A 19,307-nucleotide genomic window follows, 5' to 3' on the forward strand; every position below is an offset into this window, starting at 1 on the left:
TTTTGTTGGATACGCAGCCACCTTCATGTAAATAATAAATGTCGGCTACATCTAACGATGCATCCTCTGTTCATATGGAAACGCCACCTACTCAATGCGTGCTTGACCGAAATAGACATATTCAACTTCAAAAGTAGTTTTGAGGGGGAAGCTACCAACTAGAGTAAATAGCGCCTTCATAGGCTTTGAGTTCAAGGCTCCCTCCTTCAATCCTCTCATTGTTGCTTCCAAGCAGTTGCTTCCAACCATCAAAATCCTGTAGTCCTAACTTTTGTGCCTTGTCTGAAAAGTTCAAGAGAACGAGTGCCTTTCTGCCCTCATAGCTTTCCATGATGAAAGCAAATAGTTCCTCGCTCTCCTTAAAGTCCTTGACCTCAGAGAACGTGCCGTAAACGAAAACATCCTTCTCTTGCTGTCGAAGGCTCAATACTTGCCTCCAAAACGCCAGTACACTGCCCTCATCCTTTCCTTGTCTCTCAACATTCCACTCACCAAAGTCATCGTTGACGCGCATCCACGGTTTTGGGCCCTTGGTAAAGCCTCCATGTGCTTCGGCGCTCCACTGCATGGGCAGCCGTCCGTTGTCTCTCGCCTTTATTCTCATCTCCGCCAGAACATCCGACATGTCTGCGCCTTTGCCCCTCTTTTGAAGCACGCTATTGTAGTAGTTCTTGCCCTCGACATCGGCATAGTCGTCGATTGTCCAAGACTCTGGGAGGTTTGCCATTCCGATTTCTTGCCCCTGAAGCAGAAACAGTGTGCCGCTGAGAGTGCCAAGATATATGGCCAACATCTTGGCGGCTGCCTTCCTGTACTGAGGCAAGTCTGAGGCGTACCGTGAGAGCGATCGTCCAGAGTCGTGGTTGTCAAAGTAGACCGCGTTCCAGCCGTCACACTTCAACATTGCCTTCTGCCAGAGGTTGGTGATGGTCTTGAGTTTCGAGAGGCGGAAGTCACCGTGCTCATACTTGTGGTTCTTGCCAAAGTCCATGTCGACAATGTCTCCGGTGAAGACCATGTTGAGTTCGTGTCTGTCTTTCGCGACATACTCGGCGACGCTGTTCTCATCCTTGGTGAAGCCTAGCTCGCCGACCGTCATGCAGTTGTACTTGTCGAAGACCTTCTCGCGCATCTCCCGGATGTACTCGTGCATTCGGGGACCACTGGCGTAGTATAGATCACCGGGCTGGAACTCCGAGTCGGGCCGCGTTACGGGTGCGTCGGGCAGGTCTGGATGTTTAGACATGAGATTCATCGAGTCGATCCTGAAGCCATCGGTGCCACGGTCCAGCCAGAACTCCATGTCAGAGTACGTCGCTTGGCGCATGTCCTCATTGGTCCAGTTGAGGTCTGGTTGTGAGGGCAGGAAGAGCGAGAGGTAGTACTGGCCCGTTTGCTCGTCCCATGTCCAGGCACTGCCGCCGAATATTGAAGCCCAGTTGTTGGGTGGGTGGCGGTTGCCACTCGAGTCGATCTTGGGGTCTCGCCAGAAATACCAGTCCCTCATTGGAGATGACTTGGACGAGCGAGACTCTCTGAACCACTCATGTTCATCGCTGGTGTGGTTGACAACGAGATCTAGGAGGACCTTTATGCCCCTTTCATGGCAACCCTTGATCAAGTTCTCTGCATCTGCAACAGTGCCGTATGGCCTGTGAATGTCGCGGTAGTCGGATATGTCGTAGCCCATGTCATTTTGAGGGCTCTTGAAAATGGGAGAAAGCCAAATAGCTGTGGCTCCAACGGACTTGATGTAATCCAGCTTCGAGATAATTCCGGGGATATCACCGAGTCCGTCATTGTTGGAATCGAGAAAGCTAGCCGGATAGATCTGGTAGACGACAGCTTCTTTCCACCATTGTCTGTCTGGGGGTCCTGGAGTTGCCATAGTGGCTTCGATAAAGAAGGAAAGTCTGATGGGCGAGTCTAGGTTCTAACGATGAAGTGTAAGTAGACTCAAGTGTAAAGACAGTCGGAGGGGCGCTTCAAAGGGTTCGACTTGGTCGCTTCTTATGTTCAGTCTTCAGAATTCCAGCCTTTGAAGTTGGCTCATGGAAACTGAACCCCCGCAGCTACCTACCCCAGATCGACGAGCCTCATTGATGATTGGAGGTTGGTGCCAGAATCATTCGCACTAATAGCAGCCTCATCCGTCTTGCTTGCGTAGCGTGTTGAATGCGGCTGAATTTCCATGGTTGAATTTTGATTCGTCCGCATCAGCGTGGGGAAGCTGTTAGTGTTGGATAGCAGTCATCCCACACCACAGTGTGGAAGAAGTCAGCCCAAGATTGTTCCGAGGGACTGCAAGTTTAAAACACTAATACAGATCGGTCCAAGTTGCCACATTTCACCGTTGGACTAGGCTATGTTGTTGGAAAGAAGTAGGAGTGTTGTTGGAGTCGTTGCTTCGGTCTCGATATCAAGACAAAGCTGACAGAATACCTGCTGTGGATACCACGGAGAGACGCGGAGAAAAAGAGAAACACGGGGAAGGTAAATTTTGCCGGGTTGTACAAAAACCGCGATGTGCACGTGGGATTATGGGGCTGGGCGGCGCTGAAATTCTCGGGATATTGAAAATGGACAAGTCGCTGTTGAGTGAGAAGCTCCGCTGGGTCATAATACCGAAAACAAGTCTCACACCGCACTTAGACGACACTTCATGTCGGTTCCCGAGGTTTCTGTTCTTCATTGACCTTTTTCACATTGCTCGATCCATCGGGCTTTGTATATCACATGTATCATTACGTTCAAGCTGGACCATTTACCCGTGCTTCATCCCCAACTCTTGTGAGTGTCAATAATATGATAATATCTACGTATATCATCTATACAATCGCGAACCATTCAGAGAAGGCTATCACACAATTTGGAAGAGTCTTTGTAGTTCATAGTCGCATTCGTATCTTGTGTAATGTACACATACTTATTATTACTTGAGCATTTAGAAACACCAACCAGCATCTAATGCTGGAGACTCTGCGCCAGAGCTGCAGCGCGAATATCTCAAGATGCCGATATGGAGCTACGAGTTGAACTGGATTCATAGTAATAAACGGTACTATCGACTGATTCCATCAAGTCTCATGACCAGACATTTAGGCCCCACCATGCCTGGTCCAAGTCTCCGGCGAGCGCAAGATGCCTCTGCAGAAGTCGGAGATCGATTTTGTCACATTTGCTTCGGAAATATACCGATCATAAGTCTTCAAGCGCGTAGATACATACCAGACACTGAAAGAGTAGCTTGAGCAGTCTCCTGATACGCACATGCTGAAGTCTACACAGTCGAACCATGCTTTGCGGCAGATTGAAGCATGTTAGCTCGTCATCAAATTTATCGTACTTTGCTGATGTTCCCGTCTACGAAACATATGCTCGATCAATTACTTGTCCAAAGAGCCTCAAGGCCATGGTTACACCACGATTCTGGACGTTGCTCTTGGTATCTAATCGTTGTGACCACTTTGGCCCTCGGACTCGTCACCATTCAGTACCCAAACTCGTAAGTGAAGGTAAAGTGAGAATTTCAGCGAGTCTGCCAAGACCTAGAGTCGATGAACTTACAGATCTGATTGTTCAGTCTCTCGATGTTCCGTTCGATGAACAATGAGTGGCGTGAAGATGGGACAATCGCAGTTTCTTGCGTGAGAATGTCCGTCTCCGGGGGACGGGTGCAAGCACCTTTCACGGCTTATTGCCGTGGCTCGTGGCTGAAGTCTTGTGTTAGTGAGTTGCCAGTTCTCCACCAGAAAGCTGATCAACCAATCCAAATTCAACCATTTGAACCGGTCCCATCAAAGACCGATGATCCACCATGCGAGTATTTCCAGCGAGACATGCGAATATGAGCAGACACCCATACTGGTCCAGTCAGATGGCGAACCCAAGGGCTTGTTCTCCTTGCTAGCGCGTAATATTCCCCATGCCGAGTTCCCCGTGGGGACTGCTTCCACTGGTGTCGTCCGATGCAGATGTCCAGAGTGTTCGGAACCGAGCAAATGGCTCGCTGAAACCTCCTGTTTAGATTTGTATAAAGTCCTCAGAACCCGCCTACCTGGTTCCCAAAAGAGGCTTTCTCCAGATCATCTGAAATCATTTCTTGAATCCTAATACTCCCGAGTAGATCATCTCATCTTGTTTTCTGTCACAATGGATGCCAAATCAACAGAGGCGACAACTGTCGTCGCCCACGACCATATCGAGAAACTCGCCATTGCGGACGAAGCCGTTACAAAGGCAACTGAAAACCAAGACCTGACCCCCAAGCAACAATACCAGCGCCTTTGGGCGAATCTTAAGCAAGACAAGCGTTATGTCTTCTGGGCACTCTACATCATGTCCCTCGTCTTTGGATGGGGTTACGACTCTGGACTTTCAGGGGCTGCCATCGCCTTCCCCGAGTTCCGCAAGGCTTATGGAGACTACTACCAAGTCGGAGACCAATATGTCATCCCTGCGCTTTGGCAATCTCTGTGGAACGCCGCCAGCACCATCGGTCAGGTATTCGGTGCCTTCCTCACCGGCCAATTCGCCGACACCGTTGGCCGCAGAGCCGTTCTCTGGACGGCCGTTATTCTCTCCCTTTCCTCCTCGTTTGCCCTGGTATTCGCTCCAAGCCTACCCGTGCTCTTCGTCTCCAAGCTGCTGCTCGGTTTCTCGGTTGGCTTGTCAACCGTTACGCCTCCTCTCTACGTTACCGAAAATGCTCCTCCTGCACTTCGAAGCTCCCTCAGCTCGTTAACCAACGTCATCATTGTTCTCGGTTTCTTCCTGTCTTCCATCACGGCATGGGGATCTTCCAAGATTTACGGCCAATGGAGCTACCGCCTGGCGTTCGCCATGACTTTCCTTGTTCCGACGCTCTTCATGATTGTCTTGCCGTGGCTGCCCGAGTCGCCGGTGTGGTACGTCAAGAAGGGTAGGGACGAAGACGCCCGCAAGGCGATCTTCAAGCTCTACGGCAAGAACGTCGACGTTGAAGAGAGACTTAACTTTATCAAGTCTGAGCTTGAGCTTGCGGCGGGAGAAGCCAACATGGCTAAGCAGACCAGCTGGAGAGCGATCTTTTCCAAGGAGCACCGCTTCCGTACACTTGTCGCGGTTCTTGGATTGCAGTCGCAGAACTTCTCTGGTGGCTATTTCGCAAGTGAGTATATGTCATACCTTGTAACTTGACACTCAATTTGCTGACCAGTCGGTTCTAGACACATACCAGACCTACTACTTCGAACTTATCGGCCAGTCCGATCCCTTTGGACTCACCGCGATCTCCTCCACCCTTCAATTCCTCTCGAACTGCGTAGCAGTCACAGTCTCCGACGTCCTCCCTCGCAGAAAGTCTTTGGTTGGCGGCGGCGCATTGCTGTGCTGCTGGTCCATCATCATCGGTGGCACATCCCTCGCTGGAACCAGCAACTACTCCGCAAACATGGCTCTTCTCGCATTCATGATCACATGGTCGATGCTTTATACCGCGACAGTGGGTTGCTTCGGCTGGGCTGTTGCTCAGGAGACTGCCTCGCAAGCCACCAGACCCAAGACCATTGCCTTCAGCTTGGTGTGCCAGCAGCTTACAGCTCTTCTCCTGTCATCGGTTTTCCCTTTCTTCATCAACCCTGACCAGCTTAACTGGGGTGGAAAGATCATGTTCCTGTTTGTCGGCGCCGAGGTGTTCGTCCTTGGACTTCTCTTCTTCTTCCAGCCCGAGACGAAGAACAGAACCTACCAGGATATCGATCACATGTATGCCCAGGGGGTTCCAGCAAGGAAGTTTAGCGAATACGTTGTGGTGGATGGAGTGGCCGTCAAGAAGGCCACCTCTTGAGACAGTGTAGAGTACACTTTGTCATAGGCACAGGAAGGTTTTCGAGTCTGTTATGCATCTAGGTTTCCAAACCACGTCTTCATACAAAGCGATCCGTTTTCATGTTTGGAAAATTCAGCCTAAATTTTGGCAAAGGATGGGGAAGAGATACCACGCTAGTAATGCAAGTTCCTTACTTGGGTTAGTTCAGAAATTGCCCCCAGAACGACGTTGCGGAGAGTGCGGAGTCTTACCATAAACCTGGAGAACTTCTGCCCGCAACGCGAAGTAACCCCCTACCCCAACCTTCATCCATCCTGCATGACGCTTTTCTGATCTTCGCCTCTTCACGATCTATCTCCTATTAATACGTATCATGTCCCAAGAAACCAACATTCGTTACTCTAAGAGGCTACCCAAGGTTCGACAGGCTTGTGATCCATGTCACTCGCGTAAAATCCGCTGCGACGGGTGCTGGCCCTGTGCAAACTGCCAGGAGACAATATTGGAGTGTACCTATGTTGCGGTTCCGAAGAAGACAGGGCCGAAAGGTCCCCGCCATGCACGGAAAACTATTCAACGGCGACAGATCAATCCACAACAGTCTACGTCCTTTGCCGTGAACCCAGATTCAAGAGAAGCCGGATACGAGTCCCAGGCGCGCAGATCACCACATGCAGTCACGCCACCATCACCGACACAGACTGCGACTCCGAGGGACCCCAGCTTTCAAGCCTCGCCCCTAGTATCGACTGATATCATACAGTGGTGTCTCGATGCCTTCTTCAGACACAAATACCCACTTACACCAATCTTACATCGACAACAAGTCGAAGAATGTATACGCGATCTCTCTGTCTCACCCGAGAAATATGGGCTCATGACAGCTTGCTCAGCTGTCATATCCCTCTCGCCCGAGATCCTACAGCCACCCGACCCGCCATCAAACACGTCGACCGAAGTGCCTGCGCCTATTCTTCCAACAACCGAATTTCTCATCTCAGAAACTCTTCGAGCTAGACGCCAATGCGATCTCGCCGAGCACCAGTCCTTACTTCATGCTCAAACCTCCTTCTTCCTATTCTCGGCCTTTTTCTGCATGGACAACGATAACGCTGCATGGTTCTATCTCCGAGAGTCAATCACCATTTTGCAGACGCTACGCCTACATGAAGAAGCGACGTACAGCGACATTAATGATCCGGTCCTGGCGACGTATGCTCGACACATGTTTTGGGTTCTGTTCATCACTGAAAGAGCATATGCGCTGCAAAGGCACAGGCCGCTGACACTGCAGAGCAGCCTGGGCCTACCCATCGTTGACCCTCTAAGCTCAGATGCCGCGATTCTACCCGGATTCCTTGATCTCATCTCCCTTTTCCGGCACTTTGACACCGACTTCATAGCAACCTGGAACTCGTCTACGCCATCCACAACACCGTCTTCGCAAGCAACAGACCCAGAACATCTCTCGAAACTACAAACCGTCCTGAAGTACGCGATCCCAAGTGTCTCAAACTACTCCGAGATGCAGCAAGCCGACCTCTTGATCTCAAGGCAATGGCTCAAGGTCATTGTGTGGAAGCTATGCGTGTCCAAGACGCTCCTATCTATCACTGATAGCGAGGACAGCATGTCACTGAGCTACCCTACCGCCGTAGCCCGCGATGTGGTGCTTATATCACGGCTGCTACCAACTAAAGCCTTTGAAGCCAACGGTGTTGGCATACTGGAGAAGGTGTTTGATGTAGGATGCTCACTAGCAGACCTAATATCTCTCGGTCCAGCCACGAATCAATGGTCCGCTATGCATGTCGGTCCGATCGATATCTTGATGGAGATTGTAAGGATAGTTGGGACAACTTTGGGCGGGAGTTATAAGCATTTGGATATGCTGTATAATAAGGCTAACTACTGCCTCCTGATGAACGTGGACAGAAACATAGCTCCAGCTGACATTCTTGAGGAGCAGGGTTATGAGGAAGTTCTCGACTAGAGATCTAGAAGATACTCCATGTGCCCGATCAAACGGCTTTACATCGCCATGTTCTGTCCACGTGCAGTTTAGCCTCGACCCAGGTGGCCGCCGCTCGGACGCCCCGAGTTAGCTGCATCTTACAACGCAACATCGATGATCGAGGTGTCTTGACGCATGTTGGAGACTCACGCGTGATGCAGGCTTAGTGGCTTTCCATCCTTCGTGTCTGAAAACGATTACGCCTGTTGCAACATTCTTTCTAGATCTAGCATCCCATGCTCGCTAGCTCGAAGTTCGGGATTTCTGCTTGGCCGTGAACCAACCCAGACCCCCACCCTTACAACAGAGAGAGGGGTCCGTCAGCGTTACACCAAGCCTTATTCAGACTTCCGAGCTCGAACTCGATCGAGATGCCGGGCTCCTGTCGTATTGAACCACTCTTCCGAGAATACGTGTGCTGCTACAACAGTCTAAGAGTTTCTCACAATATCATAAATATGTTAATCCGTTTTCTCTCGGAATGGCGTCGGACAGTATCGATTTCCAAGCAAATCTTTATCTGCATTTGAGAGGTCTGAGTTCAATCTATTCGTGTTTGATTCAGAAAAAAAGTCAAGATCGTCTTTGCCAACCATATGCACAGCTATGGTGGACATCTAATAATGGCCATCGGCCCAACATCACGTTCAGCCACCAGACCAGCCACAGATGCGGCACGAGTGCGTGCGCTATGTATACAATATGCAGACACCAGCCAGCGGTACTCGGACTTGTCAGGTCAGCATAGGGAGATGCAATTATTTCGTCATGCGGTGGCTTGATTTCAAAGCGTCCTAGAATGGATTCGTTCTGAATCTTAGTAGTCTTTCGATCATATCCCGAATCCCAATGGTGGAGACTGCTGCGGTCACAGACGCAACATTCTACATTACATCAACAAAAGCAGAAATGAAGCTACTCATTCTTAGGGTACATGATTGGTACGGATCATAGTTTCCAGAGCTTGTGTAGACTATTCAACCCAATGCGTGTAGTAGTAGACGCCAGTGGTCTGCAAAGAGACACGGGAAGGAAACGCATCGCTGATCTACCCCCGATGCCGCCGAGGGAAATGCCGATGACCAAAGTTTGCTTGCCTTCAACTTGACTTCCAACGGATCCTGCTCCGCTTCTCACTCCTTGCCTAATAGGTATGCAATGCGAATGCTCATCATTGCAATTCTCGGAGAATTCACTTACCGCAAGAGCCAATTTGGGAACCTTGACACGCGCAAATGTTCAAAATATTGACAGGTCAACTGCTCTAAGCTTTGTTGACTCTCGATTATTCGCTCTACCCCGCGATCGTCGTGAGGAATTCCCACTGTACTATCCATTTCCGACGACGCGGGCCATAGCCGCATCCATAATGACGCCGTACATCTGGAGCTACCCAAGCCTAGCGCAAGACTAGTCAAGACACACCTGTCTGCGCCACCACGCCGGGATTCCTGAGAACTGAGATCAAGCCTTCTTCCGTCGAACGGGGCCCAACGGATCGCACTAATGAGGCTTAACTCACAGGACTCATTCCTCCGATAACATTGGATGTTATCCACCGCTAGGCGCCATGCCAAGACTGTCCAGCTCAGTCGCTCATCACCCTCGTCAGTGGCAGAATAGTAGCTCCGAATTTCAGCTTCCCCAGATGATCCGACTCAACGTTTAGCTCTTCGGCACAAACCTTGAGGCGTTTGTTTTCGATGAGTCCAGGCTCATCATGATCTCTGAATGACGTATTGCATCGGATTCCTAGCTTTGGCCGCTTTTGACGGGAATTCCAGTCGCCGATGGAGAAGGAATTCGAGATTCAGCGAATCTCTACGCGACGTTAGTACTAGGACAGCTGAAGTTCAATGTCCCATGACGTTTTTGTTTCTTTGGTGAGGACTATGCGATTTTCAGATGCTTTCTCGATGTCTGAAGGTTAGTGAAGATTGATCAACTTGATGTATATATACGGCAACTTCATCATCCCCAGAACCTTCTTGGAGCACAATTCACTCACAACAACTCAACCAATAATCAAGCAACATCAACACCAACTGCAAACATGGATAGAGCCAAGCAAGCCGTTTCTAGCTTCATCTCCAAGGATGGTCACCACAAGACCAGTGTCGATGAAGATGTAAACAGAGCTGTTACCGAGGAGCAAATTCGTCCCCATCGTCACGAGGAGGTGACCACAGCCGTCGACAAGGAGGTTCACCAAGATCACCACCACACTACTATTCAGCCTGTTAAGCACCAGGAGACTCTGTAAGCAATTTTCACTGCAGTGTATATAATTTTCGATTAACCGAATCAATTGCCAGTCCCGAGAAGCACCACCACAACATTGTCCCCGTCGCACACAAGACTTTTGACCACGGAAACGAGAGAGAAACCAAGGACACTCTTGATCGGGAACACGCAAAGTTCAAGGATACTTCTACTACACACGAGACCACCCACACTTCGACCACTGCCCCCGTCGTCACTGGCGAGAGAGTGCACCACCACATTCACGAGCACATTCAGCCTGTTATTCAGAAGGATACCATCCAGCCTCATATTGTTCACACCACGATTCCTATTCACGAAACGCACCACGCCAAGCCTATCCACCACGAGGCTACCACTCTTCCCGTAAAGACTCTCGAAGAGTTCACCAGGGAGAAGGGAAGCCTTACCGACGGCCCTCGTCACCACCGCTACGACGAATTTGAGGGTTGCCCCGATAAGTACCACAAGGAGCTTGGCAACACTCACCAGTCGGGAGTTGGCCACAGCCATGATCACAGTCACGGCGCCGGCAAGGCAGCCGTCGGCACTGCTGCCGCTGGCGGTGCTGCAGTTGCCGCTCACAAGCACCACGAGCACAAGAACGAGCACGAGCGTGGTGTCGACAGCCATCATCACTCTGGCCCCGGCAAGGGCACCGCTGCTGCCGGCACCGCTGCCGCAGGAGGAGCTGCATTGGCTGCTCACAAGCACCACAACAACGAGACTGCCACTCACGGCGTGAACGACCGCGGCCTTGGCCACACTGGTCTTGAGAGCCAGCGTGTCAACCAGCACAACACTCACTCCGGATCCGGGGCTGCTACCGCTGCTGCCGGCGCTGCCGCCGCCGGTGCTGCCACCCATCACGGTCACAACAACAACACCACCCACACCACAACCGGTACTCACAACACCACTGGCACTCACAACCCTCTCGGTTCCCACAGCACCACTGGTACGCACGGCACCGACAGCCTTGCTGCGGCTCAAGCTGCTAACACTCGAGCCAACAACACGACCGGAACTGGCAATCTGGCTCACAACCAGACTACTGGCCGCGATAACATCGCCCACAACCAAACTGTAGGTGACAAGTCCATCAGCACCGCCCAAGGTATAATGCACGGGACTCATCCTACCGGTACCCAGACTTCTGGTAGCAACTACACCACTTCTGGCAGCCCTACCACTGCAACCCACGGCAGCTCAGGTCTGAACAAGTCTGAAGTAAGTTTGGCATCATGATCTTGTCCACTCAAGGTTCTAACCATGTTTTTAGCCTCGCTTCGGCTCAACTGGCACCAGCACCAGCCAGAGTGGCGCTGGCAAGGCCTCGACCACAGATCACGCCACGCACGATGCCACTGGAAAGAAGATTTCGCTTGTTGACAAGCTGAACCCCTTCAAGGATGCTGATGGTGACGGCCACAAGGGCATTATGAGCTAAATGCATGATGATATTCTCAGCGTTTCTTTAGTTAGTCATATGGATTAATAGGTTTGATCATAATAATACAATGATTGTTTGCATCTTAAATAACGGTCCAATGCTTCCAAGTGTTATGAAATTTCGCCTCTTGCCCCTTCTGGTCCCAATCCGAGTTCCTCACGTCTGTGTTCCATTTTTTGAATACTGCTCTTCGTCAGCTTAACTATACGCCCCTTGGTAACCTTGTTCAATGTGAATTGAATTTTCGGGCCCGGGTTGCATCGAGTAGTATGCTCATCATGAAAACATATCTCGTCCGCAATGCGCCAGATGCGATCCACAAAGCTTGCCACAGCTTCCATCCGATCACACTTCAATTCCAACCCAACACCACCACTTGTGTCGCCCATGCCTCTCATCAAGCTGCCTAAGATGATGAAGTTGCAATGCTTCTTGTCCTCACGGGTGGCTCTCTTATCAACACAGCACCCGTCGTTAAACATGAGTTCTCTGATGACGGAGTTGATTTGGAGTGGCAGGGTATTGATGATGTCTTCTCGCTGTCTGTGGAGAATCTCTACAAACTTCTGTTAGCAAACCCTTCAAGCACAGCAGCAAATCCAAGGGGTAAAGCAGTCATGGATGTTACCAAGTAGACCGGGTGGGCCGATAGGACCAACTTCATCCAACAACACCTTCTGGCTGATCATGCGTTCGTCTTCGCTAAGCGAGGAATACATAATCAATTCCTTGACCATCTGCCTGTGCAGCTCAACCTGCCCCAGCTCCCATGCCACATAGGACAATGCCGCCCTCTCTCGGCCTTCAAAGCGATCCGTACCCTTTTGGCAATTCTCCGCCACGTGCAACCAAGAAACAGCCCAAGGCTTCAGAGCCGGAATCATGTCGTACTTGTTGGCCATCTGAAAAATCTCATAAAGCTCAAACAGGTCAGGTGTATTCGGGACCAAGGGGAAGTTCGCGTGGATGATGTTGAGGATTATCTCCAGAGCCTCGGGGTCGTCTTCGGGGAGGTTCACCACCCATGGCCCAAACGCAGGCTTAGATTCTTTGAATGGACCGAAGAGCATCTTCTTCCAGACCTGCGATGAACGTCGCAAGGCGCTGGCGCAGACGTGGAATAGCCTTTCGGGCTTGTCTGTCTGCTGCCCCGCCCGCAAAGTGAGGTCTCCATCGGGGTCGATGTGGACTTCTGTGATACTGGAGAGTCCTCCATTAGCGTCATCCGCAACTTGCAAGTTGTCCATGAAAATTTGCAGAATGTGTTGCGATCTCGAATGTCATGAGGCTAAAAATTGCCCGTCCATGAACTTGTACGTCATATTTTCAAGGTCGAAGTTGCGACGAGTTCTCACACGGCCTTAGGCATTATGTCAGGAAAGTTGGCAAAGTTGGAAACTTAAGAAACAAGATATCTTCAAGGGTCCAGGGACCATCCGTGCTTTCAGGGTCGCATCGAGTGATTACGTAAGCGGGAATTTTGCTGGAATAGCTTCATTGGCCAACCACGAAATTCTCACGTGGTTTCTGAATTAATTGATTGAATGTTTAATTAATCGAGAGGCTTTTTTTATCTTAGAAAAAAAATCAATCTTAGCGCTTGATATCTTTCTCTCCAGCGGTGTTTTAAAGAGGCCGAAGTATCTTGGCGTTGTTGGCGGGATTGGTGGAATACAGCTATTTTTGAGTAAGAAAAGGCGGCCTCCAGTATCACCATGATTTTGCCGCTGAAACTTCGTCAATTTCAAAGACTAAATGACGAAAGGGAATATTTGACCTTTTGGGGCCGAAAATCGTGAAAGCAACATCGGTCGGTCTTTTTCCAACTTGCCTACCTGGAATTCTCAAATCATCTATATTATATCTGGGATAAACACAGCTTATCTGCGAAACTTTGCCACACCGCATTCAAGAAGTGCTTCAGATCGTCTGTTAAAGCAGGACGTGTACTTAATATCAGCTTGTCCTTAAAATGCACTCCACAACTTACTACATTAATTACGCCTTGATTCTCTTCAAGACAGTTCAACTGATATGGACACATGACGCCCTAGCAACAGCGCTTCGCAACTTCAAGACAGCCATCCTAGAATTACTCGGAGATTATCAGATGTATCTCTCCAAGTTTCAGTTTGCTCTGCCAGTCAAAGTTACACGTAAACATACTCTATCGAATTTCCCAAGTCTACCTTAAGACTCGAAGACTTGAGGGGAATATTTAGGACGGAAGCTTGCACGACATCAACTAACAAGTACCCCTTAACAAGATCCACTTAGGAATCCGATCAACCATGATACAGCAGACTGGGCTTCAACAAAGCGCTCTTGCACTCTCAAATAACCATCCAACCCCCAGTCCCGTCAACGCAGCATTTCTGCTCCAGCACGCAATCTCACCAAACCCGCAGCATCCCCAAGTCACGAGCATTCGCATTACTCAGCAGCCTATATCGGACAGCCGTGCTCAAAGGCACTATCTATCAATACGTCGGATTGCCAACAATCCTGCGACATGTCGTGACCGGGGGCGGGGCAGTAGTGGAGAGCGCGTGTAGGAGGGGCCGGTCTGTCGTTGGTCCAGCTTCGGCTTCATCGCCGTATCGGACCGGGTGGTACCCGCAACTGCGCTTCGACGTCTGGACGGATGTAGACGACTCGGTAATGTTATCGGTACTACTCTCAAGCAGGAGGCAAGTGTGGAAGGTCCTGCCGCCAGGTGGAATGCCTCCCGCACGTGGGAAATTTTTAGAAACTGTTGCCAATCCTGTGACAACCCAACAAGAAATATCCACGCCTGCTGCTAAAATGTTGTTAATTAACCGTCCATCAATGAGAGTTTGAGTCCCGTAGCCCCGAGTAAACCCATAGCACTATCGGGAAACCTTGGTCCTTGTCGGGTTGCTCTTTGATTTGGAGGGGGTTTCGCGGGGGGTGTTGATTGAATGGTCAATGGCGATGCAGCCATCTTGGGGAAGAATCACGCAATGCGGGACTACGAGAGCACGTAATACCCCCCCAGCGCACCCAAAGGAACGACAATTCCGATCGACAACCAGAAGCGACTCCGAATACCGGGAGGGGGTGTAAAATCAAAATGGCTCTTATCTTTTGCTAGAGAAAATGACGAGAGAGAAAATGCAAAGAAAAAAAAGTTTAACAATTCTATTGTGACATTTGGAGTATTCCTCTCCAAGTCCCTTCGTCCCCCTTTTCTCTCTACCCAAGGGTCTTGCATTCCGAGTTTCTGACTTTTACGACTTTCCTATTCTGCGTCATCTACTGAGATAGGAACCGTTGCCCAAGGCGAGACAGTGTGCAGCAAGACGACCAAGACACGCACAACGCCCGCAGACAGCCACTTTGCCATCCCATACCTGCCAGGAGGGAACTACTCGCCCTGAACGACCGTTAGACTCTGGCCAATCATAACGGCGAGACCCTGAAAGAACATCAGATCACCATGGCAGAAATCCCAGCGACGCAGACCGTCCTCATCCTCCACGCGGCGAAGCAGCCGTACGAAACGGCAGAGGGGTACCAGGTTCCCGAGATCCAAAATGAGCAAGAAGTGTTGGTGAAGACGGAACACATCGGCCTCAACCCGATCGACTGGAAAGCGCCGTACGTCTCTTAACCCACTCTCCAATACTCTCCCTTATCCAGCGCCCTCACGAAGGCCTGCCTCAAAGAGAGAAAGAGAGTAACCAAAACTGACAAACTGCCCCAAACATTAGCGACTTCAATTTTGCAATCCCAACTCTCCCCTACATCTCAGGCCGCGAACTCGTAGGCCGCGTCGTCCGCCGCCCGCAACCATCATCGACAACAGCAGCAACAGCCTCCCAAACGCAAAGCCAAAGCCGCCTCCGCGAAGGCGACCAGGTCCTCGTCATCTCCACAGACTACCGCGACCTCCGCAAGGCAGCCTACCAGGAGTACGTCGTCACCTCAGACTTCAACGCCGCACGCATCCCGCCCAACGTCTCCCCGCGCGCCGGCGCGACCCTCGGCGTCGCCTTCGTCGCTGCCGCGCTCTCTCTGGCCGTCTGCATGGGCGTAGACTTTTCCCACGTCCTCGACGGGCCGGATCTGCTGACGATCCTGCGCTCCGTTCCGCCGGAGAGCCTGCCGCAGGATATCAGGGCAGAGTGTCTCTCGGGCATCGGGAACCATGAACGGGCCACGGCGGGCGACTGGGTCGTCATCTGGGGCGGGTCGTCGACCTCAGCCAACTTGGCTGTGCAACTCGCGCGGCTGGCGGGGTTGAAGGTCGTTACTGTGGTAGATAAGCTGCGTCACGGCCTCCGACTGTCGAACCATACGGTTCTCCGGCCCGATTTACTCGTCGACAGCCACGACCCTGCGCGCGCCATCGACATCATCCGCGCCAACGTCGGGAAGGACTTGCGCTTCGCGCTGGATACCAGCGGTCGGGAGTCTGCCGGCTGGTTGCTCCGCGCGTTGACACCGTCGCAGGATGCCAACGCGCCGCCTAGCCCGCCGGATACGCCTCGCAACTCGGCGCCGACTGTCAAGCACCTCATCGGTCTGACTGGTCTGCCTAAGGAGCAGGCACCAGAGGCAGTCGCATACCACACCGTCCCCATCAAGGTCTTCCACGAGGTCCCTGCCGTGGGAGAAGCCCTCGTGACTTGGCTGGAGCGCTTGCTCGAGAGCGGCCTCGTCAGCCCGCCCGAGGTCCTCGGTGTAGAAGAAGGATTCGAGGGCATCAACCGTGGCCTCGACCGAATGAGAAAGGGCGAGATCCGCGGTGGGAGAATGGTCGTCAGTCTCGCGCCAGAGGGGACCGCGGCCGCGCAGGAAGACGTCACGAGAGAGGCGAGCGTGCCGCCCGCGCTGGTCGATTCGCCCATGGCGGACGGCGTTGCGGAAGAAGAGCCTCAGCCCTCGGAAACGTCGCAGGCGTCCAGCCCTGAGTTCACCGCCCAGAAGCTTGCCGACACTGGCCTGCGGAGGGGAAGCGCGACATTATGGCAGGCCGGGCCAGCGGGCGATGCGGTTCCTAGAAGCTTTCCTGACGAGCAGAATGATGACAGTTCGAATGCGGCGCCGAGAAGAAACTCCCTGTGGCAGCCCAAGTCAGCGGAAATTGCGGTCGAAAATGGCCTGTCATGACGAGCATTGATGGAGTAGCATCCGATTTGATTGAATGATGATACAAACGATAGGGTTTACATAGTGGGGGTCTGATCAAGCCAGAATGCTGGATTATCAACCTATCGAGGCAGTCAACGGGCGAAGTAGAAATGGTTAAAAATAGAGATTGCAAATATGTTCATTGACAATGGGAGGATTCTCAGGGAGTATGTGAATTTCGAAGCCCGACCTCGGTGAAGCGGACTGAAGTGGCCCCGGATTGGGCGCTACGAGGAAAAGCGGGGGCTACCCGGGGTCAGCCACCCCTCACCGAGCTTGACCTGGTGCCTGGCTCCCGTGCGTGTCTGCTTGCGTCTCCCCTCATTCCTCCCAACATCCGTCTTTGTCGTCAGTGTGTTTCCGTCAATTAAGCTCATCAGATAAGAGTCTCCCGGCCGCTTGTTGCGTGACCGGACCTCGGCCAGATCTGCAAAACCTACGTGCCTTTTTTCCCCTTTGCTTTCTGCAAATGTCTTCTTCTCAGGTTGAGCGTCAGCGGTTACCGCTGGAACTCATCTTGAACATCATCGAGAGTCTTCTCCCACCGAATGAATCGTCAATCTTGCCTGCGTCCCATAGTGCAACGAAAGCCCTGATATCCTTTAGTCGCGTCTCCCGCTCAACATATGACTTCAGTACCCGACTGCTCCGCAAGCGATGCATGCATATCGACTCGACAAGCCGCCTCAGCTTACTTCTGCTGAGTCTCTTCTCGCCGTCGCCTAGAAGTCTCCCCCCGACCCTATCACTCAAATGCATCACCTCCCTTTACCTCAGTCCCTTTGGAAAGTCGCTAGATGATAAACCGACGGCTATGTGGGTGCGCGAGCTCTTTTGCGAGGTTTGCGACACCCTCAAGCGCCTTATCGTCGACATGCCGTTCGGGACCTTGTCTGGATACGATGACCACCTCGATGTCAGGCCGACTTTGACGGACGGGTTCCAACGGCTATCCAAGCTGGAGGAGCTCATCTGTTTACGGGACTATCCGGCTCTGACTTTTATGCAACAGACTTTTACCGTCAACTGCTGGAGCCTGTGGCCTAACCTGAGGCGCGTCGTGTTATTCAACGCACCCATGTCGAGCCACTGGCTCTGGTATGACATAGCAAACACGGCCCAGCTCGAGCAAGTCGTTCTCGCGCGACCACTAGTTCCGCCACGGATCAACGTTAAAGACGACTACTACCATATGCTGAACAGCTATGATCACTTGACGCCCCGGAAGATCAAGATTGTGCTTGCCGATGTGGAAAGCGACCTGCCGGAAATAGAGACGACAAGATGGGACGAGTACGACCCCGAGGGAATGCTAGCCATCGAGAAATACGATATCCCAACTTCTTTCTATGGGGATGAAAATGCGACCGACTTGTGCTGCGACTGGGTCAAGATGGCAGCCCTGAACGGGTCAATATGGGACTGGAAGAGTCACCCAGTGGACAGTCCGCCAGCAAATGCGGTGCAGTAGCAGCTCGATGTGATGATCGCGAGGGCGAAATGTTCATGTTTATCCTCTCGCTTTACCCCGAATGTAGGACGAATATCTCGGCGATACCCTGAGTAGCCACCACTTCTGATCTCAATGCCATTCTGCCTTGGGATGCGGCTCGACAGCGTGCTGCAAGCTAGATCCAGGCTGCCTTGTCCCCCATGTATTGGGAGGGCAGAGCCTGGGGAACCGGGGGTCAGAGTCTGGGTAAGCAACATTAGGTTATGCAGAAAATTAGATCGTTGGCCCAGGCGCGCTGTCTTGGAGTGTACGATGAGGTTGTCTTTTTCTCAACATGGCATTGCTCTTCTGTAGCTGTGATAGATAGATACCGCGTTAGATAATCTGAAGAATAGTATCCAAATATGCTCGCTTTCGGTCGGCGATTTGGAGACTTGCTGCGCCGCGAGATTATGCAAAGCGAACATGCTGGATACCACCGACGAATAGGCGGGCGTTCGATGTCCATTGCTGCGTTCGGCTCTTCACGTCAGCTCTCGTACGCGTTGGTGTTCAACGGCCGGTGGCTAATGATCCTTCGCCTTCGCCTTCGCCTTCAGTTCTTCGATCCTTGCGGAGTGGACGAGCCGTTGAATGCTGTCTCCCGCTTTTGCTTGTAGCGCTGTAGCACCTGCCGTCGAATGCCCCTAATTCCCGAGGAGGGGAGGCGGCGGTGTAAGCTGTCCACGAGGGCAGTTGATGCGGGGTCCCGAGACAGGTGTTGCCGGTAATCTTAGACAATGGAGAGGACTGAGGGGTAGCGGCAGGTCTCTGACTAGAGCCGGGTTTCTGTCCGCAGCTTCTGATAGATAGGTACCTAATGTTCGGTGCTGGGAGCTGGGACCGAGTGCTCCCACTACTGTATGAATACCTCTGCGTCATAGTGTCTGGATGCTGGGGAACCGTCTGATGGTTCGGACAGATCGGGGATTTCTTCTCTCGATGTGCAGTATGGTTTAGTACACGGAATACAGACGGCGGACGAATAAGAGAAGGATCGGAGTGATGGTGGTCAGCGGGTGCGGAAGAGTGGTCCTTTTGGTGAGGGAGCTGGGAAGTCGAGTGACGTTGCATTGGAGAGTTTTGCTTCTCCAACCCCCCACGTCGCAGCGACTAAGCT

General features: G+C 51.8%; 7 protein-coding genes across 7 annotated transcripts; 5 read left to right on the forward strand and 2 right to left on the reverse strand.

Moving 5' to 3' along the window:
* Positions 1 to 151: 151 nt before the first annotated feature.
* On the reverse strand, positions 152 to 1,888 carry HER10_EVM0008283 (uncharacterized protein; the record flags this gene model as incomplete). The annotated part of the gene is made up of 1 exon (XM_035477810.1): positions 152 to 1,888. The coding sequence occupies one exon, from the start codon at positions 1,886 to 1,888 to the stop codon at positions 152 to 154; it is 1,737 nt and encodes a 578-aa protein (XP_035330833.1).
* A 2,264-nt stretch (positions 1,889 to 4,152) lies between these two features.
* HER10_EVM0008786 (uncharacterized protein) lies at positions 4,153 to 5,827 on the forward strand (the record flags this gene model as incomplete). Its single annotated transcript, XM_035478295.1, has 4 exons — positions 4,153 to 4,408; positions 4,442 to 4,758; positions 4,807 to 5,149; positions 5,208 to 5,827. The coding sequence occupies 4 exons, from the start codon at positions 4,153 to 4,155 to the stop codon at positions 5,825 to 5,827; spliced, it is 1,536 nt and encodes a 511-aa protein (XP_035330866.1).
* A 295-nt stretch (positions 5,828 to 6,122) lies between these two features.
* On the forward strand, positions 6,123 to 7,802 carry HER10_EVM0010310 (uncharacterized protein; the record flags this gene model as incomplete). Its single annotated transcript, XM_035479774.1, has 1 exon — positions 6,123 to 7,802. The coding sequence occupies exon 1, from the start codon at positions 6,183 to 6,185 to the stop codon at positions 7,800 to 7,802; it is 1,620 nt and encodes a 539-aa protein (XP_035330935.1). The 5' UTR covers positions 6,123 to 6,182.
* A 1,844-nt stretch (positions 7,803 to 9,646) lies between these two features.
* Positions 9,647 to 11,591, forward strand: HER10_EVM0000818 (allergen). Its single transcript, XM_035470586.1, has 3 exons — positions 9,647 to 10,082; positions 10,139 to 11,315; positions 11,368 to 11,591. Exons 1-3 carry the CDS (start codon positions 9,877 to 9,879, stop codon positions 11,533 to 11,535), a joined length of 1,551 nt encoding a protein of 516 aa, XP_035330379.1. The 5' UTR covers positions 9,647 to 9,876; the 3' UTR covers positions 11,536 to 11,591.
* Positions 11,592 to 12,119: 528 nt separating this feature from the next.
* HER10_EVM0003163 (uncharacterized protein) lies at positions 12,120 to 12,785 on the reverse strand (the record flags this gene model as incomplete). The annotated part of the gene is made up of 1 exon (XM_035472848.1): positions 12,120 to 12,785. The coding sequence occupies one exon, from the start codon at positions 12,783 to 12,785 to the stop codon at positions 12,120 to 12,122; it is 666 nt and encodes a 221-aa protein (XP_035330526.1).
* A 1,932-nt stretch (positions 12,786 to 14,717) lies between these two features.
* Positions 14,718 to 16,833, forward strand: HER10_EVM0010371 (alcohol dehydrogenase GroES-like domain-containing protein). The gene is made up of 2 exons (XM_035479834.1): positions 14,718 to 15,159; positions 15,273 to 16,833. Exons 1-2 carry the CDS (start codon positions 14,999 to 15,001, stop codon positions 16,672 to 16,674), a joined length of 1,563 nt encoding a protein of 520 aa, XP_035330941.1. The 5' UTR covers positions 14,718 to 14,998; the 3' UTR covers positions 16,675 to 16,833.
* A 210-nt stretch (positions 16,834 to 17,043) lies between these two features.
* Positions 17,044 to 19,295, forward strand: HER10_EVM0007127 (uncharacterized protein). The gene has a single exon (XM_035476693.1). It carries the CDS (start codon positions 17,165 to 17,167, stop codon positions 18,164 to 18,166), a length of 1,002 nt encoding a protein of 333 aa, XP_035330768.1. The 5' UTR covers positions 17,044 to 17,164; the 3' UTR covers positions 18,167 to 19,295.
* The last annotated feature ends 12 nt before the right edge of the window (positions 19,296 to 19,307 follow it).

The sequence above is a fragment of the Colletotrichum scovillei genome (genome assembly GCF_011075155.1).
Source record: "Colletotrichum scovillei strain TJNH1 chromosome Unknown Contig00008, whole genome shotgun sequence".
NCBI classification, from domain to species: domain Eukaryota; kingdom Fungi; phylum Ascomycota; class Sordariomycetes; order Glomerellales; family Glomerellaceae; genus Colletotrichum; species Colletotrichum scovillei.